General features: G+C 35.0%; 1 protein-coding gene across 2 annotated transcripts; it reads left to right on the top strand.

Annotated features, from left to right (window-relative positions):
- The first annotated feature begins 704 nt into the window (after nt 1-704).
- Nucleotides 705-24890, top strand: LOC138304890 (coatomer subunit gamma-2-like). 2 transcript variants are annotated; one of them, XM_069245253.1, is made up of 23 exons: nt 705-843; nt 1978-2027; nt 3063-3215; nt 3686-3765; nt 4042-4117; nt 4377-4469; nt 6248-6334; nt 7051-7167; nt 7336-7376; nt 7669-7870; nt 8196-8306; nt 16829-16929; nt 17178-17250; nt 17550-17628; nt 18958-19122; nt 19466-19541; nt 19858-19961; nt 21049-21174; nt 21402-21616; nt 22429-22597; nt 23128-23225; nt 23632-23770; nt 24065-24890. In XM_069245253.1, exons 1-23 carry the CDS (start codon nt 720-722, stop codon nt 24295-24297), a joined length of 2712 nt encoding a protein of 903 aa, XP_069101354.1. In that variant the 5' UTR covers nt 705-719; the 3' UTR covers nt 24298-24890. The 2 variants fall into 2 exon arrangements, with proteins under 2 accessions (XP_069101354.1, XP_069101356.1); XM_069245255.1 differs by lacking the exon at nt 24065-24890 and having other exon boundaries at nt 23508-23641.
- Nucleotides 24891-25516: the final 626 nt, after the last annotated feature.

Below are 25516 nucleotides of genomic sequence, written 5' to 3'. Positions count from 1 at the left end.
ATTTACACTTTTTCTCACCCCCCCCCCCCCCTTTCCTAATTTGTTCGTTCACTGTTGCATTTGAAACCGTTAAAAGATTTTTCTTTTCTTCCAGAGTTTTGTTTTGTAGACTATCCAATCATGTAGCACCGTAGTTGAGAAACATTTTTTCTGCAATTGATATGACCTTTTTTTCTGAATTTGTACCACTTTCCCAAGGTTCTTGTTTGTTCCGGCAAATAAAAATATCTTTGGTTTCAACTTTGTTTACATCCCGATCTTCTTAGTTTATCACAATTACATATGTATAAGTTAATGCATGCACAATATGTTTTATTTGATTAGTCCTAACGGGGTATAGTTAACTCGTACCCAGTCCAACTCATACCCACCAACCCGTACCAAAAATTGGCGATGGCGTACCCAGAAAATTTAGCTAAGTCGCATCCATGCTTGGCTAACCCGTACCTATCATTTTGGTGTATTATACATGTAATAAATAATGGGTACGGGATTGCTTTAATTCGTCCTAAAATACCTATTTTGTTCAATAATATTAAATGGAAAAAATTATCATATATGAATTGAAATGAAACAAAAAATCAGAATTGACGAAATAATGATTAAAAACACGGAGAAAAATAGAGCGGAAAATAATTGCTTCCCCTATTGGGATTCGAACTTATACTTTGGATGTAAATCACAACATGAATCGGATTTCCGGTTTGTACTTTTTACGCATGCGCATTGGAAATTGTGAACGTGTACCTACTTCCGGCCATCACCGGCGACTAAGAAGAGCTAGTGAAAGAAAAACCTCCAAAATGCATATGTTAAGGCGAGACAAGAAAGAGGAAGAAGATGGTAAGAATAGGAAAATAACTTAAACATTAGAATACATCAGTAAAATGTATCGATTGCCGCCAATATGAACTTGCGATGCCTAGAGGCTAGAGCTAGCATGATTCAACAGTGTTCAATGGCGATCGCGACGACATTTCAGATTCGTGTAAAGCAATGGTTTAATATGAATTTAAGGCAAAGCCTCAGAAGAGCGCAGCTACATGTAAAAGATTATAACATCATAACTTTATATTGTCTATATTTTTCTATGAGATTAACAATGGAATATTTCACTGACAAAAAAATACTATCGATAGTTAGAAAGAATTCAAAACAATCCAAATGGAATAGTTCAATATACACGTACTTCAATCTTGTTTTTATCAGATGCAGAGAAAACTTGGCAACATGCCATGCTATCAAAAATACGCGCGAATCTGTGCCGTCATCTTTGGCGTCAGGTTTTGTGACGTCATTGCTGACAGTGCCGTGCGCTTGAGAACATACACAGTACATATTGGACAACTACATTTATTGCGTTGTTCTTGTACATGTGTAAATTAAAACTACTTACAGTAATTTTAAAGCGTATACTGATAACACATTTAGTCTAGTACAGAAATTTCAAATCTCGTCGTGCTGATAACGAGAATTAAAACATGGCTGCCTACATGGAGGCGCGAGACCTTTCCCGCGGGACACAATTTCAAAGTCCAAGGGGTACTGGAGTGTATTGGAATCTATATGCTCACACACGTGTTATGGTTAGTTCGCTCTAGCGCCTTCGCCGCGCAGAGAGCTGCGCTCTTATTAACACAAGAACCCAATAGTTCACGGATACATTCATTACTTTGAAAGTCCTTTCACTGTCTGAAGTACACCACAAAATATCATAGAGGTACATCATATGGAAAAATATAAGTAACTTTAAATTTCCTCTCCTCCCTCACATCACAGGGCCTCGTTACTAATGATGATATATATAAGATAGGTCACGTCTATATATGTAATTAGACGTGACCTATCTTATATATATCATCATTAGTAACGAGGTCCTGTGCTCACATTAACATTACGAATTTGATATTCTATGATATTTATTTGAACATACACACTTAACTAAACATATTTCAAATATTGTACTTTTATTTGCAGGTGGTGGAAATCCATTCCATAACATAGAAAAGAGCTCTGTTTTGCAAGAGGTATGTTACAATAAAAACATAGATATCTTTTTATGAATATTGATATATGGAACGTGTTGTATTTTTCAACAAAAATAACATTTTATTAGTTAAAATATTGTATATAGATGGGTATTTGGAATCAAATCATGACACCAATAAACCTACAAACAACAAATATATAAGTACATTGTACTTGATCAGGTTGGGCACAACCCTGTGTAGCAGGTTTTAATTGTATGGTGTACATAGTGATATTAAAAGGTCAGCTTCAGTCAAGGGGCATTTCCCTTTAGCTCATTCGAAAGAGCGGCAGACCAGTAAATCCGGGGTTTTGGGATCTATACTACATCTATATGCTATCTAATGTAATTTAAATCTAATCAGACGGTACAACAACCAGGTTTAACCGGCAAAAAGTACCGGGTACCGCCTGATATTGAAATCCCTGCACAGGTAAAACTCATACTGATGAATATGCACTGTAATCAATGGACAACACCTAGATTGTCATCTTACAACAAAGCAAGAAAATAGAATTTAATAGTCTAGCTAGTTCATGCACAGAAACATAGAGTCTTAGATAAGTTGTAAGGCATTTCAAAACTTATGACGCCCTTTTTTGATAACAATTTCTAAAACAACATTATGTATTTTCCTTTCACGGAATTCCTCATTCGAGTAACTAAATGATTACTCAAATTGCATTGTTACTCAAATGGGAAACTGTTACCTATATTATAAATACATATCCCTGTCTATAATTCATTAATTATATAAACTTTTCTTGAAATATTCAACAATATGGTATGATGAAGTTATAGTGTTGTTGACTCACAGTTCATTTATATGTTTTTACAGATGGAATTTCTTATATAAATACTACAAATGTCATGTATTTTACATTAAATTCATTGCAGTTCATATTAAAACTATAACCATAACTTATCACTTCTAATTCATAATAATTTTTCATAATTGATAGTAATTGGATCTTGAGATGACCTTAATCAATTATTGATTGGAATCCTAAAAAAAATCTATGACTTTTTACAGGCCAGAACTTTCAATGAATCTCCCATAAATCCCAGGAAATGTGCCCACATTCTCACCAAGGTCCTATACCTGATCAACCAGGGAGAACAGATCGGATCAACAGAAGCCACCGAGGCTTTTTTTGCCATGACAAAACTTTTCCAAGCTAAAGATGTAAGCTTTGTTGTTGATTTTTAGATACAAATTTTATTTCTCTGTCCTTTGATAACTTATAATTTTTGAGGAAGGCAAGACTAATAAAAAGCTGGCTGTCCTATTGTTTTTCCTGCAGTAATGATGGCATTGCCATCATCAACATTTGCATTAAAATCCACCTTTGATAAAGTAAATCCAATTGAACCAAAACAATGTTAATTTAGTCTTTGCTTCAGTCAGTATACCTGTTATTCTTGTTTAAACTATTTCATGTGTAAAGTACTGAAGTTACTAGCAGTGTTGATAATTAAAAAGTATCTTTGGAACTAGACTAGCATTTTGAAAAAAATATATATATTTAGATACATTGTATATGTAATCTCCGTTGAATTTTGTAGGTAACGAAAAAAATGATAAATGATATAAATATATTTTCACTGAACTATTAGAGATTGTAACACTAACAAATTTTATTTTGTCTTGTACAGCCAATCCTGCGACGCCTAGTGTACCTTGGAATCAAAGAAATGTCCAAGATTGCCCAGGATGTTATCATTGTTACTAGCAGGTATTTTAATTTGAATAAGATGTTAATTAAGCAGTAAATGAGATGAAGAAAATAGGATACCAGAATAATTTTATAAATATGGAGAAATAAGCTGTTTTCAGTACATTGTGTATTTTCAATTGAATTTTGATTGTTACAGCTGTTTTGCATATGGGGGTTCATTAAGCTTGTGGAAAAATAAAAAATAAATCTCTGGGGAGTCATTTTTTAGCATTGTTTGGAATCAATCAATTTCTTTAGAAAATTTGTTAGATAATGAATATTTAATGTTGACAGTTTGATGAAGGACATGACTGGAAGAGATGACCAGTTCAGAGGACCAGCCATCCGAGCCCTGTGTTCTATCACAGATGTAAGGTCAATTTCCTACAATAACAAACAGATATAAACCACATTTTAACATTTTCATTGAGAAAAAATATGTCATGTAAAGAATTGTAACACATGAATGAATTTGAAATTGTTTAAAATAAATTGGTGATTAATTCAATGACTACTTAACTTTGTTTCCCAAAATAAGCATTATAATCATAAATATTAACTGATAAGGACTTGTTCTGATGTTTGTCATTTTGAATTTTCCTTGAAATGTTTCTTTTATTGCTTTTCAGACTACAATGTTACAAAGTATTGAGCGTTACATGAAGCAAGCTATAGTGGACAAAGTCACCGCCGTGTCCAGTGCTGCCCTTGTCTCATCTCTGGTCAGTTTAGAAGCTTATCCTTGGCCTATTCTGTATTTTTTATGACAGAGTTGTCTGCCCTTGTGTATAAGTAGTGATTGTTACCTCATGTTTTTGTGAGGGTACGGTAAACCTTCGGTTAGTTCGAACAAAATTAAATAAATATTGATGGACCAGTTCGAATTATCCGAAATTAAACTTCAGGAAAAAATCGTAAGTTCGAACTATCCGAGTTGAAATCGGTAAAAACCAATTTTGTACCGATGTACCTGGCATAAGCAATGTAAGGCAGAAAATCTATAGGGAAAGTATTTAGTTTCCTGAAGATATTATATACAACCATTTTCTCATCAACATGAGCATTTAATTGGTGAATTTATAATTAATTGCGTAGCAGAAGCCGCATGCATATGTGCATGTGGACAAGGCCCCAAACAGCACCGATCACGATCGCGGCCTATAATTTACATCGACGTCCGTTAACTGGGATAGAAACTTTATTTAAACCACAGAAAATTTAGTTAGAACTTTGTTATATTTCGTAACAAAGGTAAATTTATTTATTTACTGTTTTAGTTAAAGAAAATCCGGTTGCATCTACGAAACTGCTGTTGGAAATATTTGTTTACATTCATTTCGTAAAATTAGGTCACAAGCGTACTGTGACTGTCAGAATGTCCAAAACCCGATTGCATATTGTCTCCTTCTAAAATTACTTAACTAGTTTTAACCTGATGAAAAGCTACGTATCTATTGTTCAATTATCCAACACGTGGATTGTTTTGGCTGGAGCTGAATATGTAATCACACTCACTTGCTGTGACCCAGCGGCTGGCTTTTGATGCTCGCTGTGACACCTCATAACTGGCCTATCCAAGCCAGCGTGAGGCACGTGTTTACAGGTAATTTAACACCTTGATTGGCTGATTAAAGATAGATTGAATGCATATTTTAATGTCGACTTAAACTGATATCTGTATCTAGATTGGACTTAACAAACATTGGCGATTTCTTCCACGTGTTTCCATCAGGTACAGCGAATTTAAATATAAGTTACATTGTCGGGGCCTAAGATTAAACATTTGGCCTTGCTGCTTTGTGTACATTATATCGGAATAAATAATTTTCATTTATGGCTTCAAATGTTCATTTCTTATCTGTCGTATGGTCATTATAATGTTCATTTATACAATCTTTATTCCAAACATGAAAACTGTTGCAATATGCAAAATATATCGCCATTTTTATTATAGAGGGACCCCATTGCGCCGGTTTGCCGACAAAAATGGTACTTTTACGTTCATAATTTGACGTGTCCGAACTATCCGAAATAGGATTGATTATAAAAAGTCAGTGTTCGAACTATCACTAGCTAAAAAATTACCGTTTTTCTGGAAAAAATTGTGTGTTCGAACTATCCGGCGGTTCGAATTAACCGGAGGTTTACCGTAATACATTTATCAGAAAAACTTCAGGTAATTTTTACTCGCATAATAAGGGTGTTACAATCAATACCTACCTGTAAGGACATATATCTCTGTAATACAGTAAAATAAATAGATTTATAGAGATAAATGTAATAATGCCATGGTACTTTGGTTACATTTCACTTAAATCCTCTAAGAATTAAATCAATGATTTTTAAAAGGTGAAGAAATAAAGATACTAGATTTCAAATTTTACTGCTGTTTGTTTTGTAGTAACCAACATGCATCAAATTTAATGTAAAATACAGAAACTGGAAAAAATTATGTTTTCCTTGCAATTATAAGGTTTTTTTGTGACTCTCTGCCTTATAGCATTTGAGTAAGTCGAGTCAGGATGTGACGAAGCGCTGGGTGAACGAGGCACAGGAAGCAGTGTCCAGTGATAACATTATGGTTCAGGTAAGCCTCGTAAACACCTTACTAGATAAATATCTGTCTTTTGATGTGAGTCAGTTTTCCAGTTGATATTTATCATCTTCATCTTCAGTTTTATATGAACTTACTGGTCAAATTTTCATGATGTCATATTAGTTGATGATATTTTAGTCTGTGGCGTAATTTTTTTTCTGCTAGTCATTTGGACTAGTAAACCTTAAAATTTTACAATTCTGACTTGTTAATCACTAGTCCAAATTAAATGTACAGGCGTTTAGGAATTTCACTTCAACACTTCAGTCATGATCAGGTTACGATTTTTGACCCAATTATAGTCTGAATGTGTTTTGGGCATTTGTAAGTGATGCATCCAGATTGAAAATGTGTTGAAAAATGCAATTGACCACTGCTCTTGTAAATGTAGTATTTTCTGACCCAAATTACAATCTGAATGTGTTTGTGAATGCATCTTCTCACAAAATGATGCATCTGGACTGAAAACGTGTTGAAAAAATACAAATGACCACTGCTCTTGTAAATATAGTATTTTCTGATTTTAGTCGGGTTGGGAGTCACTAGTCCAATGGGACTAGTTCATTACAATTTGCACTTGTCCGGCTATAAAATTACTAGACATGGGCATCAGACTAGTGCTTAAAGTCGTAGACTGATATTTGCTCTTTAGATATACCTTTAGAGGACAATTGACATGTAATTAATACCTGTGTTTCTGATGACAGTACCACGCCCTCGGACTTTTGTATCACATCAGGAAATATGACAGACTGGCAGTCACTAAACTGGTCACAAAGTTCTCCAAACACTCACTCAAGTCACCCTACGCATATTGTTTACTGGTAAGTTATAATCTTAAGGTAATTTAATCAATCTTGTTTCCGTGTCAAAATGTACAGAAATTATTTAGAATCTTGTATCTCTGTATTATGGTATAAAACATCGAAAACATTGACAAAATAAATTTCTAGTTTCAGATTTTAGCATTTATATCTTGTATTGTATTACAGATCAGAATTGCAAGTAAACTCATGGAAGAGGAAGGGGTAGGGTAAGTGTGAAATTCTGAACGAAGAATTATAGTAATTAATAGAACTTTATTAGTCATTATCATAATTGCTTCATTTTGTTCTGGATGACTTTAATACGTATTACCAATGAGTTGTCAAAACTATTTATGACAAGTAAAACAAAGGAAGATGGTTTGATATACATTTCTGCTGATTTATAAATTAGTAAGATAAACAAGCAAGGAAATATTTGATGTAATTAGCATTACTTAATAATCACCATAAAATAACAACTGTTACCAGCTCTGATATGACCATTGTTAACTCCTGTAGAACTGACAGTCCTATGTTTGACTTCATTGAGAACTGCCTGCGACACAAGAGTGAGATTGTCATCTACGAGGCTGCCCACGCTATAGTAAACCTAAAGAACACATCAGCTAAGGAGCTGGCCTCCGCTGTACCAGTTCTCCAACTGTTCTGTAGCTCAGCTAAACCCACACTGAGGTTCGCTGCCATCAGGACACTCAACAAGGTCTGTAGTCACTGTTATCCTTATCCTTAATTGTGGGAAGTTGATTGTCTTAAGTTGCTTTATATAAATTATAAATGCAATGAAAATGTTTTACTTTCTTCAAACAAGCATTAATAATAGAATAAATTTTTTTTAGATAGTCCCATTGAACTAGATTACTAGATTTCCAATATTCATCAGTATGAAAGCAAGACATAGTGTGTATTTAGGTTTTAATGTATATTAAGTAACTATATCTCAGTATTTTGTTCACTAACCTGTTTACAATCTATTGTTGTTATCAGGTTGCCATGGTATCATGTTTATGATTTGATATTGTTATCAGGTTGCTATGAAACACCCAGCAGCAGTGACAGCATGTAACCTGGAGTTAGAGAATCTGATCACAGACTCCAACCGTAGTATAGCTACACTGGCCATCACAACACTTCTAAAGGTAAAATGTCTAACTATCATATCACAGACTCCAACCGTAGTATAGCTACACTGGCCATCACAACACTTCTAAAGGTAAAATATCTAACTATCATATCACAGACTCCAACCGTAGTATAGCTACACTGGCCATCACAACACTTCTAAAGGTAAAATATCTAACTATCATATCACAGACTCCAACCGTAGTATAGCTACACTGGCCATCACAACACTTTAAAGTAAAATTCTAACTATCATATCACAGACTCCAACCTGTATAGTACACTGGCCATTACACACTTAAAGGTAAAATTCTAACTATCATATCACAGACTCCAACCGTAGTATAGCTACACTGGCCATTACAACACTTCTAAAGGTAAAATGTCTAACTATCATATCACAGACTCCAACCGTAGTATAGCTACACTGGCCATCACAACACTTCTAAAGGTAAAATGTCTAACTATCATATCACAGACTCCAACCGTAGTATAGCTACACTGGCCATCACAACACTTCTAAAGGTAAAATGTCTAACTATCATATCACAGACTCCAACCGTAGTATAGCTACACTGGCATCACAACACTTCTAAAGGTAAAATGTCTAACTATCATATCACAGACTCCAACCGTAGTATAGCTACACTGGCCATTACAACACTTCTAAAGGTAAAATGTCTAACTATCATATCACAGACTCCAACCGTAGTATAGCTACACTGGCCATTACAACACTTCTAAAGGTAAAATGTCTAACTATCTATCACAGACTCCAACGTAGTATAGCTACACTGGCCATAAAACACTTCTAAGGTAAAATGTCTAACTATCATATCACATCACAGTACTCCAACCGTAGTTGTAGCTACACTGGCCATTTAACAACACTCTTCTAAAGGTAAAATGTCTAACTATACATATCACAAGACTCAATCCAGTAGTAGTATAGCTACACTGGCCATTACAACACTTCTAAAGGTAAAATGTCTAACTATCATATCACAGACTACCGTAGTATAGCTACACTGGCCATTACAACACTTCTAAAGGTAAAATGTCTAACTATCATATCACAGACTCCAACCGTAGTATAGCTACACTGGCCATCACAACACTTCTAAAGGTAAAATATCTAACTATCATATCACAGACTCCAACCGTAGTATAGCTACACTGGCCATCACAACACTTCTAAAGTAAAATATCTAACTATCATATCACAGACTCCAACCGTAGTATAGCTACACTGGCCATCACAACACTTCTAAAGGTAAAATATCTAACTATCATATCACATCACAGTACTCTGCCACCAAGTATAGCTACACTGGCCATCACAACAAACACTTCTAAAGGTAAAATATCTAACTATCATATCACAGACTCCAACCGTAGTATAGCTACACTGGCCATCACAACACTTCTAAAGATAAAATATCTAACTATCATATCACAGACTCCAACCGTAGTATAGCTACACTGACCATCACAACACTTCTAAAGGTAAAATATCTAACTATCATATCACAGACTCCAACCGTAGTATAGCTACACTGGCCATCACAACACTTCTAAAGATAAAATATCTAACTATCATATCACAGACTCCAACCGTAGTATAGCTACACTGGCCATCACAACACTTCTAAAGGTAAAATATCTAACTATCATATCACAGACTCCAACCGTAGTATAGCTACACTGGCCATCACAACACTTCTAAAGATAAAATATCTAACTATCATATCACAGACTCCAACCGTAGTATAGCTACACTGGCCAAAAACACTTCTAAAGATAAAATATCTAACTATCATATCACAGACTCCAACCGTAGTATAGCTACACTGGCCATCACAACACTTCTAAAGGTAAAATATCTAACTATCATATCACAGACTCCAACCGTAGTATAGCTACACTGGCCATCACAACACTTCTAAAGGTAAAATATCTAACTATCATATCACAGACTCCAACCGTAGTATAGCTACACTGGCCATCACAACACTTCTAAAGGTAAAATATCTAACTATCATATCACAGACTCCAACCGTAGTATAGCTACACTGGCCATCACAACACTTCTAAAGGTAAAATATCTAACTATCATATCACAGACTCCAACCGTAGTATAGCTACACTGGCATTACAACACTTCTAAAGGTAAAATATCTAACTATCATATCACAGACTCCAACCGAGTTAGTATAGCTACTGGCCATTACAACACTTCTAATGGTAAAATATCTAACTATCATATCACAGACTCCAACCGTAGTATAGCTACACTGGCCATCACAACACTTCTAAAGGTAAAATATCTAACTATCATATCTCAGACTCCAACCGTAGTATAGCTACACTGGCCATCACAACACTTCTAAAGGTAAAATATCTAACTATCATATCACAGACTCCAACCGTAGTATAGCTACACTGGCCATTACAACACTTCTAAAGGTAAAATATCTAACTATCATATCACAGACTCCAACCGTAGTATAGCTACACTGGCCATCACAACACTTCTAAAGGTAAAAATATCTAACTATCATATCACAGACTCCAACGTAGTATAGCTACACTCAATTACAACACTTCTAAAGGTAAAATGCTAACTATCATATCACAGACTCTCCAACCGTAGTATAGACTACACTGGCCATCACAACACTTCTAAAGGTAAAATATCTAACTATCATATCTCAGACTCCAACCGTAGTATAGCTACACTGGCCATCACAACACTTCTAAAGGTAAAATATCTAACTATCATATCACAGACTCCAACCGTAGTATAGCTACACTGGCCATGGCACAACACTTCTAAAGGTAAAATATCTAACTATCATATCACAGACTCCAACCGTAGTATAGCTACACTGGCCATCACAACACTTCTAAAGGTAAAATATCTAACTATCATATCACAGACTCCCTACCGTAGTATAGCTACACTGGCCATCACAACACTTCTAAAGATAAAATATCTAACTATCATATCACAGACTCCAACCGTAGTATAGCTACACTGGCCATCACAACACTTCTAAAGATAAAATATCTAACTATCATATCACAGACTCCAACCGAAGTATATAGCTTACACTGGCCATCACAAACACTTCTAAAGGTAAAATATCTAACTATCATATCACAGACTCCAACCGTAGTATAGCTACACTGGCCATCACAACACTTCTAAAGATAAAATATCTAACTATCATATCACAGACTCCAACCGTAGTATAGCTACACTGACCATCACAACACTTCTAAAGGTAAAATATCTAACTATCATATCACAGACTCCAACCGTAGTATAGCTACACTGGCCATCACAACACTTCTAAAGGTAAAATATCTAACTATCATATCTCAGACTCCAACCGTAGTATAGCTACACTGGCCATCACAACACTTCTAAAGATAAAATATCTAACTATCATATCACAGACTCCAACCGTAGTATAGCTACACTGGCCATCACAACACTTCTAAAGGTATAAAATGTCTAACTATCATATCTCAGACTCCAACATAGTATAGCTACACTGGCCATCACAACACTTCTAAAGGTAAAATATCTAACTATCATATCACAGACTCCAACCGTAGTATATAGCTACACTGGCCATTACAACACTTCTAAAGGTAAAATATCTAACTATCATATCACAGACTCCAACCGTAGTATAGCTACACTGGCCATTACAACACTTCTAATGGTAAAATATCTAACTATCATATCTCAGACTCCAACCGTAGTATAGCTACACTGGCCATCACAACACTTCTAAAGGTAAAATATCTAACTATCATATCACAGACTCCAACCGTAGTATAGCTACACTGGCCATCACAACACTTCTAAAGGTAAAATATCTAACTATCATATCACAGACTCCAACCGTAGTATAGCTACACTGGCCATTACAACACTTCTAAAGGTAAAATATCTAACTATCATATCACAGACTCCAACCGTAGTATAGCTACATTGGCCATCACAACACTTCTAAAGGTAAAATATCTAACTATCATATCACAGACTCCAACCGTAGTATAGCTACACTGGCCATCACAACACTTCTAAAGGTAAAATATCTAACTATCATATCTCACGACTCCAACCATAGTAAAATAGCTACACTATCACCACCGGCCATCACAACACTTCTAAAGGTAAAATATCTAACTATCATATCACAGACTCCAACCTCGTAGTATAGCTACAACTGGCCATCACAACACTTCTAAAGGTAAAATATCTAACTATCATATCTCAGACTCCAACCATAGTATAGCTACACTGGCCATTACAACACTTCTAAAGGTAAAATATCTAACTATCATATCACAGACTCCAACCGTAGTATAGCTACACTGGCCATCACAACACTTCTAAAGGTAAAATATCTAACTATCATATCACAGACTCCAACCGTAGTATAGCTACACTGGCCATTACAACACTTCTAAAGGTAAAATATCTAACTATCATATCACAGACTCCAACCGTAGTATAGCTACACTGGCCATCACAACACTTCTAAAGGTAAAATATCTAACTATCATATCACAGACTCCAACCGTAGTATAGCTACACTGGCCATTACAACACTTCTAAAGGTAAAATATCTAACTATCATATCACAGACTCCAACCGTAGTATAGCTACACTGGCCATTACAACACTTCTAAAGGTAAAATATCTAACTATCATATCACAGACTCCAACCGTAGTATAGCTACACTGGCCATTACAACACTTCTAAAGGTAAAATATCTAACTATCATATCACAGACTCCAACCGTAGTATAGCTACACTGGCCATCACAACACTTCTAAAGGTAAAATATCTAACTATCATATCACAGACTCCAACCGTAGTATAGCTACACTGGCCATTACAACACTTCTAAAGGTAAAATATCTAACTATCATATCACAGACTCCAACCGTAGTATAGCTACACTGGCCATCACAACACTTCTAAAGGTAAAATATCTAACTATCATATCACAGACTCCAACCGTAGTATAGCTACACTGGCCATCACAACACTTCTAAAGGTAAAATATCTAACTATCATATCACAGACTCCAACCGTAGTATAGCTACACTGGCCATCACAACACTTCTAAAGGTAAAATATCTAACTATCATATCACAGACTCCAACCGTAGTATAGCTACACTGGCCATTACAACACTTCTAAAGGTAAAATATCTAACTATCATATCACAGACTCCAACCGTAGTATAGCTACACTGGCCATCACAACACTTCTAAAGGTAAAATATCTAACTATCATATCACAGACTCCAACCGTAGTATAGCTACACTGGCCATCACAACACTTCTAAAGGTAAAATATCTAACTATCATATCACAGACTCCAACCGTAGTATAGCTACACTGGCCATTACAACACTTCTAAAGGTAAAATATCTAACTATCATATCACAGACTCCAACCGTAGTATAGCTACACTGGCCATTACAACACTTCTAAAAGGTAAAATGATATCTAAACTATCATATTCACAGACTCCAACACGTAGTATAGCTACATGCCATTCAAACTTCTAAAGGTAAAATGTCTAACTATCATATCACAGACTCCAACCGTAGTATAGCTACACTGGCCATCACAACACTTCTAAAGGTAAAATATCTAACTATCATATCACAGACTCCAACCGTAGTATAGCTACATTGGCCATCACAACACTTCTAAAGGTAAAATATCTAACTATCATATCACAGACTCCAACCGTAGTATAGCTACACTGGCCATCACAACACTTCTAAAGGTAAAATGTCTAACTATCATATCACAGACTCCAACCGTAGTATAGCTACACTGGCCATTACAACACTTCTAAAGGTAAAATATCTAACTATCACATCACAGACTCCAACCGTAGTATAGCTACATTGGCCATCACAACACTTCTAAAGGTAAAATATCTAACTATCATATCACAGACTCCAACCGTAGTATAGCTACACTGGCCATCACAACACTTCTAAAGGTAAAATATCTAACTATCATATCACAGACTCCAACTGTAGTATAGCTACACTGGCCATCACAACACTTCTAAAGGTAAAATATCTAACTATCATATCTCAGACTCCAACCGTAGTATAGCTACACTGGCCAACACAACACTTCTAAAGGTAAAATATCTAAACTATCATATCACAGACTCCAACCGTAGTATAGCTACACTGGCCATTACAACACTTCTAAAGGTAAAATGTCTAACTATCATATCACAGACTCCAACTTGTAGTATAGCTACACTGGCCATCACAACACTTCTAAAGATAAAAATATCTAACTATCATATCACAGACTCCAACCATGTAGTATAGCTACACTGGCCATTACAACACTTCTAAAGGTAAAATATCTAACTATCATATCACAGACACACTGGCCATCACAACACTTCTAAAGGTAAAATGTCTAACTGGCCATATACAGACTCCAACCGTACTTATAGCTACACTGGTATTACAACACTTCTAAAGGTAAAATATCTAACTATCATATCTCAGACTCCAAACGTAGTATAGCTACACTGGCCATTACAACACTTCTAAAGGTAAAATGTCTAACTATCATATCACAGACTCCACACGTAAAGGTATATAGCTACAACACACTGGCCATTACAACACTTCTAAAGGTAAAATGTCTAACTAATCATATCACAGACTCCAACCGTAGTATAGCTACACTGGCCATTACAACACTTCTAAAAGGTAAAATATCTAACTATCATATCACAGACTCCAATCGTAGTATAGCTACACTGGCCATTCACAACACTTCACACTATAAATAGAATCTCGCCTCTGATTGGCCAAAAATTAATGTTGATGGCTCGAGACTGAACTTCATGTTAGAGGGTGGACTATTGGCTTAAAAATAAAACATTTTTTGTCAACTAATGCCATAAATATTAAATGCATGTTTTCTACTCTTTGAAAATAATATTTGAGCATTAATTTTTGCATTTGGGGGATATTTAGGGGTAATTTTGAAAATTTGACAATTTCCTGTGTTTTCACTTAGTATTCTGTGCGGGACTGCTTTATTTTAGACGAGCATGGATTTTGGAAGAAGTTTTATGGTGAACACGCTTTTTTCACTTCGTAACTGTATTCGTGACTGAATTATCTTTCCAACAAGTATAAGTAAGTCATTATTTGTATGAACAGAATTTTAGATACACTTAATTAATGCTGCCTATGGGAAATCTATACGCTAGTCTTACCTATAGGTTAAGACACCTATAAATAGAATCTCGCCTCTGATTGGCCAAAAATTAATGTTGATGGCTCGAGACTGAACTTCATGTTAGAGGGTGGACTATTGGCTTAAAATAAACCATTTTTGTCAACTAAGCCATAAATATTAAATGCATGTTTTCTACTCTTTGAAAATAATATTTGAGCATTAATTTTTGCATTTGGGGGATATTTAGGGTAATTTTGAAAATTTGACAATTTCCTGTGTTTTCACTTAGTATTCTGTGCGGGACTGCTTTATTTTAGACCGAGCATGGATTTTGGAAGAAGTTTTATTGGTGAACACGCTTTTTTCACTTCGTAACTGTATTCGTGACTGAATTATCTTTCCAACAAGTATAAGTAAAGTCATATTTGTATGAACAGAATTTTAGATACACTTTAATGCCTAGCATGTTGTCGGCCGATGGGAAATCTATACGCTAGTTTAACATTAAATAGTCTCGCCTCTGATTGGCCCAAAAATTAATGTTGATGGCTCGAGACTGAACCTTCTGATAGAGGGTGGACTATTGGCTTTAATAATAAAACATTTTTGTCAAACTTTGCCATAAATATTAAATGGGCCCACCCCCATCATTTTTGAGTGTTTCTCTATCTTTGAAAAGATAATTTTGAAGCATTAATTTTTGCATTTGGGGGTGTGATATTTAGGGTAATTTTGAAAATTTGAACAAATTTTCCTGTGGTTTTATATTAGTATTCTTGTGCGGGACTGCTTTTTTTTAGACGAGCATGGATTTTTTTGAAGATGTTTTATTGCGTGAATACACGCTTCTTTTCACTTTCGCTAAACTGTTATTCGTGGGAACTGAAATTATCTTTTCCAACAAGTATATGTTAAGTAAGAGTAATATCATGGTAATTATGAAATTTCTGAAGAGTAAAGATCAGATGATACCATTCAAAATTTCATCAAAATCCATCAACAAATGGCAAAGTTATAATCAATAGAACAAAAGTTTTCAAAGTAGTCAAAAGAGTCAAATTTAATGTAGATTATCCATATGGTATGATGGTAAGTATTGTGGCACTCAAAGGGCTAATGGTAAATATCTAACTATCATATCTCAGACTCCAACCGTAGTATAGCTACACTGGCCATCACAACACTTCTAATGGTAAAATATCTAACTATGATATCTCAGACTCCATCAGTAGTATAGCTACACTTACCATCACAATTCTGTTCCTCTCTCTGCAGACTGGAAGTGAAAGCAGCATTGATAGACTGATGAAGCAGATCTCCAGCTTCATGAGTGAAATCTCCGACGAATTTAAAATTGTTGTCATTCAAGCCATACAGTAAGTCTAGACTTCTCTACAATTTAATTAGTGGAAATAAAGATTGTGTGATTCCGGCAAAGTTCCAATTATTTACTTAAGAGTTGTTCTTAAAACATATTAAAACTACTGTTTTAGTATTGTTGTCAGTCTGTCATGTGTTGTAATTTATATGATTCTTCGGTTTTTAATAAAATATACTACTGACATATAATGTGTATGGATTTCATTAAGTTTTCAATATATTTACATGATTATTTTATTAATAGGTCCTTATGCCAGAAGTTCCCCCGAAAGCATCCAGTTTTGATGAATTTCCTGTCATCTGTGCTGAGGGATGAGGTATAATTTCCATTTGACTATCATTTTTTTTCATCCTTTGGATTTTATTCCAATTTCAATATACAAACAAAGAATTGGGGTAACCTTATCAGTTTAATTAACCACTGTTTCCAGTGGTTTTAATTACAGTGAAACCTGTCTAATTTAACATTTTACTTTTCCGACATTCTGTCAAATCTGACGCTTCCCTTGAATAACAATACCCTACTTTCACAACACCATGTCTAATCTGACCAAACAAAAAGTTACTCCCTCATAGATTAGACAGGTTTATGACTTCTTTACTGATATGTTATCAGGGCGGTTTTGAGTACAAGAAAGCCATTGTAGAAAGCATCATTACCATCATTGAGGACAACCCAGAGGCTAAGGAAGCAGGTGAGTGGTGTTTTATTGTTTGTTCTTGATTGGGTATAAACAAGATATAATTAATGATTATGTTCATGTGAAAAAGATTACAAGGACACAAACCATTTGAAGCTGGCCCCAGTTTCACGCATATTCCTTTAAAGATGCTCCACCGCTGACAAATGGTATTTTTTCACAATCAAAAACAGGAGCAGATGATTAAGTATTTTTCTTCAGTTACAAAAGTTACTTACTTTACGCCCTTACTACCGTTAAAAAGTTTGAGCTTTTAATTTTAATTCAAGTTCAAAATATGAAAAATAATTAATTGCATCCCGAAAAAATTCCGTGACACTATATCCTATATGGAATGAAGTAATGATTGCGCATGCACCAAAGGCGAAATAAATTATCTTATATTATTTTTTGTTTTAATTAGGCATATATATACACGATTAAACACCAATTATTGTTCAAATGAAGAATATCATTTATGCTCTGTCGACGGTGGAGCATCTTTAAGAAAATTCCTTATTACAACTTAAAATTATCCATAGAGAATACATTACAGAAGTCACGTTATAATTTTTTCCTGTTAGAGCGCTGACTGTTTGTTTTAGTAATGAACTGAAAATTGATACAGTGTAATGTGTCAAACTTGCCGGTGTCTTATCCAGATTCCTTTTTAGCTCGCCTATTCGAAGAGTAGGGGGAGCTAATGTTGTCACCCCACCATTCACGTTAAAGTTTTTGAGCAAGTTTCTGTTTCGTCAATTGTTTAAGCTTAAGTCATCATAAATGTTTATGATTTTATTTTCCTAATGTGTATGGATGCTGAACGTGATAATACAACCAATTTGGGGCCCTTTAGGGTGTTTTTTTTAGTCTGTTAATTTGTCATATTTCCATGTTAAAGTTTTTGAGCAAGTTTCTATTTTGGCTATTGTTTAAGCTTAAGTCATCATAAAAGTTTGTGATTTTATTTTCTTAATGTGTATGGATGCTGAACGTGATAATACAACCAATTTGGGGCCCTTTAGGGTTTTTTTTTGAGTCTGTTAATTTGTCATATTTCCATGTTTAAATAGTAAATACTTGAACATCAACTTCTTCTGAATAGGCAAGCTTTGGTGTTCTCCAACAGCTCTTGTTACTCCAATGTAATTACATGAAATTTTCCTTTTTAACTTATAGTAATGAAAACCTGTATAATCTAGAAACCTGGCAGTACAAGCCAAATATACTGCAACAGTGACATTCAGTGTAGACAAGTTACTCTGTAGTACAGCTTTAGATCACAATGTTGTATGTATCTAAGCTTCTAACAACAACCTACGACACATGTATTTTTGTTGTCAGGTCTTGCTCATCTTTGTGAGTTTATTGAGGACTGTGAGCACACCGTTCTGGCTACAAAGATCCTACATCTGCTGGGGAGAGAGGGGCCACGTACCCCCACCCCCTCGAAGTACATCCGCTTCATCTACAACAGGGTCATCCTGGAAAATGCTGCTGTCCGTGCAGGTAAGTCTTGGACTATTACATTTGTTACTATCTTGATTCAGAGGATGAAGATTTCATTAATTTTCCAAGAATGTATCATTCCATTGTTCCGTTTTTGATAGTATTGTTCCTTTTTTGATAGTTTTGATAACTGTATTTAAGACAGTTCTCATAATACATAACTTTATAAATTTAAAAAAAAACTAGAGTAACTAAATTGATATCAGAAGGTCCTGCAAAATTGTCAAAAATTGTTTGTATCTTAAGTATTTAAATAAAAATTTACAAAGTAGGACCCTGTTGCATTATTCGATTATGGAAGTTTTAATTAGAATTCTATTCTGACCATGTGTGTTGTTTACAGCCACTGTGACGGCCCTGGCTAAGTTTGGTGCCCACTGTGAGGAACTCCTGCCTAGCTGTATTGTACTTCTCGAGAGGTAATGTCATACCACTGTATATCATGTATATAGGCAGTGATTGATAAGTCATCTAAACATTTTGGCCTTTTTGATTCATGTGACCTTGAATGGCACAGAAAGATTTTTTATTTAAAACGCTTCTATTAATAGATGTTCTCTGATATTATCAGAACATCCCACGTAGACATTTAAGGCACTTTGAAATGTTTATTTTCACTGGGAAAAAATGATATTCAATATTCCAACATTTTCCTGATACTTTAAATATTCGAAAGCAAAATCATATTATTTTAACACTTGATTTATCTTGATACATGTTAATTGTATTGTACAGGTGTTTGTTGGACACGGATGATGAAGTAAGAGACAGAGCCACATTCTATGTACAAACCCTCAAACAACAACAGAAATCACTCAAATCTACCTATATCCTCAATGGTATGTATACTTGATACTATACTCTTTGTTTGAATATCTTGAGATGCCTGTTTTTATTAGCCCACCATCATCAAGGGATCTTTTTGAAATTTCATATGTAGGTTCCCCCTAGGGCCTTAGTTGTGCATATTGCATTTTGTGAGCGATAGGTCAACAAAATGGCCGACAGGCGGCCATCTTGGATCTTGATAGTTAAAGTTTGTTACCGCTATTTCGCAGAAAGTACTGAAGGGATTTCTCTCAAATTTCATATGTAGGTTCCCCTAGGACCCTAGTTGTGCATATTTCATTTTGGGACCAATCGGTCAACAAAATGGCTGACTAGTGGCCATCTTGGATTTTGATAGTTAAAGATTGTTATCGTTATTTCTCAGAAACAACTGAAGGGATCATTCTCAAATTTCACATGTATGTTCCCCGGGGGCCCTAGTTGTGCATTTTGCATTTTGGGACTTATTGGTCAACAAGATGGTCACCTGGCAGCCATCTTTGATTTTGATAGTGAGAGTTTGTTATTGCTATTTCTCAGAAAGTACTTAAGGGATCTGTCTCAAATTTCATATGTAGGTTCCCCTAGGGCCCTAGTTTTGCATATTGCATTTGGTTACTGATTGGTCAACAAGATTGCCGACCGACCGCCATCTTGGATTTTGATAGTTATCGCTATTTGTCAGAAATTGAAGTAGGGATATCTCTCAAATTTCATGTGTAGGTTCCCCTTGGGCCCTAGTTGTGCATAGACCTTTGGGACTGATCGGCCAACTGGCAGCCATCTTGGATTTCACCGCTGTTTCTTAGAAAGTAATGAAGCGATCTGTCTTAAAAACAGATGTAGTATGTTTGAAAAAGTTTGAAAAGTTCCATTGTCAGGCATAGATCATTCTTTAGTGGGCACCAAGATCCCTCTGGGATCTTTTGATTCTTTCTTATCCTCTAAATTGAAGTCAGAGTACATACTAACGAATTAATTTCAAATAGCAAAATACAAGTACAAATTACATTTGCTGATGATGAATTTGTAAAAATGAAGACTTTTTATCTAAACTTATGTGATATCTAGGTATTAATACGAAAGTGTGTATTACAGGTTTACAGGTGTCAGTGGTAGGACTAGAGCGAGCTCTGCACCACTACACAATGGAGCCGTCTGAGACTCCGTTTGATGTTAAATCAGTACCCCTGGAGACTGCACCACTCACAGACACTAAACCAGGTAAGCACAGACATTTCAGATAAAAAAATGATAAATAACAGTGTTAATAACCTTATCATGTACACATTATTCAGATAATTTTGTGACTTTTACTTCACAACCAAGATTTTTGATAAACGGGTTGTCTCTCATTTTAATACACAAATTTCTATATTTCTTACATTTACAAAGGATATTTCTGAGGAGAAATGTAATAAGTCTTTTTCATGAACATTTTATATATACAGTTAGGGAACCAGGAGAATCTGGAGCACCGAAGGCGGAGAAGGTGGCTGCCTCTCGACAGGATATCTACGCAGAACAGTTGGCAGCTATCCCCGAGTTTGCCAACCTGGGTAACCTGTTCAAGTCCTCGTCACTTCCTGTACAGCTCACAGAGTCAGAGACAGAATACGTCGTACAGTGTGTCAAACACACTTTTAGTCACTACATGGTGTTTCAGGTGAGGACGAAAGTATATTAAATATTAAAGACAATAAAAGATTGTGCTCAAAACTGCAAACATTTGCTTATACCTAAGGCCAAATAAAAAACTATTCTTGTTTCTGGTAACATCCTTTAAAAATGAAGGGTCAGTAGGTAGGGATTGTTTTTTATTATTATTTAAATATTTTCTTCTTCATTCCAGTTTCTTGCAGTGAAAAACTGAAATAGACTTTATTCAATCTTATATAAACCATGGAGTTGATTCCCAGGAGATTATTGGTGTCTTAAATTTAAAGAATTTGTACCAAAATTCCTGATTTCGTGCAAAACCAAACAAAATTTAGGTTGTTATTTGTTTTTGAGTAGGCACTGATTTTATAGGATCAGTCAGGTTACTGGAAACACCAAAAAAACTTTGTATGGCCTAATGATTATACATATTTGTAATACAGTTTACTTGTCAAACCAGTCCTTGTCTAATCCAAATCCCAACTTAATTATACGGCATATTCCTTTTTATTACTGTAAATATACTTATTTTAGCTGTAGTTTTTATTTAAGTCTTCTAAAGTGCTTATTCGTGTTAATAGTGCTAAATATTGTTAAAGGATTACTGGGTATTTCTTGTATTGAACCGCGGAATTGCTCCAATTCATATCCACACTTATAAATTTACCATGTATACAGTATATTATTTAAAAACTGTATATTGTAGTACCTATCTATACTGGCTAAAGTGTTGGTCCTGGTGACATCTGGTTTAGACAAAAGTTATTGGTAAAATAAATTTCAAGAGTTTTATAAGCAACATCTCTTCTTCCATTTCAGTTTGACTGTAGCAACACTCTGAATGACCAGATTCTAGAGAACGTCACGGTACAAATGGAGCCAGCGGACGGGTTTGAGGTGTTGAAGTTTGTACCTTGTGTTAGCTTACCCTATAATAAACCTGGCACGACGTATACTCTGGTCCACCTACCAGACGATCCAACTCTAGGTAACTATAGCAATGGTTTTATCTATTATTTTAAAACAGTTTACACGATATTAACAGTTACTACTGTCGAATTATGGAAGTCAGGTAATAAATTGATGTCATTTCAAGCATATCATTTCTTTCTTTATAGTCAATTATAATAAAAAGTAACATGAATAGTTAACTATGATAAAAAAGTAACATGAATAGTTAATTATAATAAAAAAGTAACATATATAGTTAATATAATGAAAAGTAACATGAATAGTTGGCTATTTCTAAAAAGTAACATGAATAGTTAACTATGATAAAAAAGTAACATGAATAGTTAATTATAATAAAAAAGTAACATATATAGTTAATATAATGAAAAGTAACATGAATAGTTGGCTTTTTCTTTGCATTAGTCTGTATAAGCATTTAGCTGTACCTTGGAATCCCTCATCATGTTATGGTTATTTCCTATTGCCTTTTTCGTCAACTCTGACATTAAACTAGGCCACGAAGTGTTTACTCATCATATAATGATTATTTTGTATTGCCTATTTCAGTAACAGGAACATTTAGCTGTACCCTAAAGTTTATAGTAAAAGACTGTGATCCTAATACGGGAGAACCTGATGATGAAGGATATGAGGACGAATATGTGGTAAGTGGCTTGTGTCAACCTGATACCATTATATTGTACTGGTAACATTATAAACTATCTCAAAGTATTGTTAAGAACTATTCATTTTCGGTGTTTCAAAATTATAAACTTGTATTATTTCAGTATATTCATTATTATACAAAACTTTTCAGAGTGTTTTTCTTTTGTTTGGAACTTGTAATAGTTAAGCATATGGTTTATAACTTTTTGTCCTTGTACAGCTCGAGGATGTTGAAGTTTCTGTGGCTGACCATGTGGTTATAACTTTTTGTCCTTGTACAGCTCGAGGATGTTGAAGTTTCGGTGGCTGACCATGTGATTTATAACTTTTTGTCCTTGTACAGCTCGAGGATGTTGAAGTTTTGGTGGCTGACCATGTGATTTATAACTTTTTGTCCTTGAACAGCTCGAGGATGTTGAAGTTTCGGTGGCTGACCATGTCCAGCGAGTGATGAAGCCCAACTTTGGTGCATCTTGGGAGGAGGTAGGACCAGAGAATGAGCTCGAGGACACCTATGCCCTGTCTACCATGAAGACCCTCGAAGGTAAGAAAACGGTCACCTTCACAGAAAGGTTGGCAATATCAACAAGGTAAACTTGGACTAAACATTAATCATGTTCATACCTCAAGTATCAATTACAGTGTTTGTGCTGGTTGCTCCCTTAATGGGGTCCTTTTCAGATAAGTTTTAAAGGAAATGCAGCAAAAATATGGGATCCTTGCATTTTCTTTGCTTAAAAAGGGTATTAATGTAGAACAAGTAAAAAAACACGGAAGTGGTTTGATGTTCGGTGGAGGTATGATACACATTTCATTTGACTTTGTATTGTTATTACAGAGGCTGTCCAGAACATCATCAAGTTTATGGGTATGCAGCCCTGTGAGCGATCAGACAAAGTACCTGAAGGAAAGTCATCTCACACATTATACCTAGCTGGGGTGTACAGAGGAGGACACGACGCCCTAGTGAGGGCCAAACTCGCGCTGTCAGATGCTGGCGTCACCATGCAGCTGACCGTGCGGTCAACAGACCCAGATGTGTCCGAAGTCATGGCTACAGCTATTGGTTAACGGGACTATGGCTCTCGGGTTTTTGGGCCACAGCCATTATGTTTCTGGATCTAAATATGTGGCCATTTTCCATCAGTTATAAAGACAATGACTATAACATTTTTATTGGTTGTTATCAGATATAGTCTGTCATGTTTTGATGGACTAAAAATATTCCTTTGGACATACTGCTTTGAGGACAGATTTTAAAATGAAGTAAAGATATATTAACAAAATATAACAAAGATACAATATCTGTATAAGGTGAAGTGAAAAAATTACTTTTCACACTTTAAATAAATTTTGATATCTCAAACAAATCTACTTGTTAGAGAGTATTTAATTTGATTCTTTTCTTTTAAATTTTGAAAATCAATAATGTAATTCAAATTTCTCAAAGTATTTTAAAAATGCTGTTTTGAGATGATTGTAAAAGTATCTATTTGAAGCATTATTTCTGTTTATTTCTACTGAAGTGGTATAGCTTTCCAAGTTTCAAAGTGTCTACATGTATAGTTGAATGTGCATGTTCATGTATACCAGGTAATTTATTAAATTAAATAATGATGAGATAAATTTACATTTAAGCGAAAAATAAATGGGGATAATTAAGAGTCTTTGTTTTCGTATTGTGTATGTAATCATTTATTGATTTATATGGAACTAGTGCCGAATCATAATAATTGCATTTTGCGACCAATCCGAAAGCAGCATGGCTGACAAGTTGCTATCTTTGTTTGTGGCATTTCAACTTTGCTGTCACCATTTCTTAGAAAACGCTGAAGGGATCTTCCTTTATACACAGCCATGGTGTACTTACAATAAAATTTGTGATGTCTGTGTACAATGTCACCATACCAGTATATATACATGTACCTAAACAATTCCATTTATCAACATCATAAAATCACTAGTTTTCTTGACCTTTACTATACTGCATTTGCTGCTTTATGTACTTTATACACAGGGCACATAAAATTTAACTTCCTTGCATGCAACCATACTGTACCTGCATACAATTTCACTGTACCTGCATACAACCTTCATACTACTTTATTGCAATTCTACTTCTATGTATCTACCTGCCTACAACCTCACTACATATCGGTAAATACATTAACATCCTCCCTATGCATTACTAGTAAAAGCAAACACTAGTTAAATTTGAGATTATTTCTCTGGATTGGATTGCGTCAATCATAGGCAACCAGGTTCATGTACAGTATATATGTAGCTTTAT

Source organism: Argopecten irradians, chromosome 12 (assembly GCF_041381155.1).
Source record: "Argopecten irradians isolate NY chromosome 12, Ai_NY, whole genome shotgun sequence".
In the NCBI taxonomy this organism is placed as follows: domain Eukaryota; kingdom Metazoa; phylum Mollusca; class Bivalvia; order Pectinida; family Pectinidae; genus Argopecten; species Argopecten irradians.
Note: the sequence above shows the minus strand (reverse complement) of the source record. Positions and strands in the feature narration are given on the sequence as shown.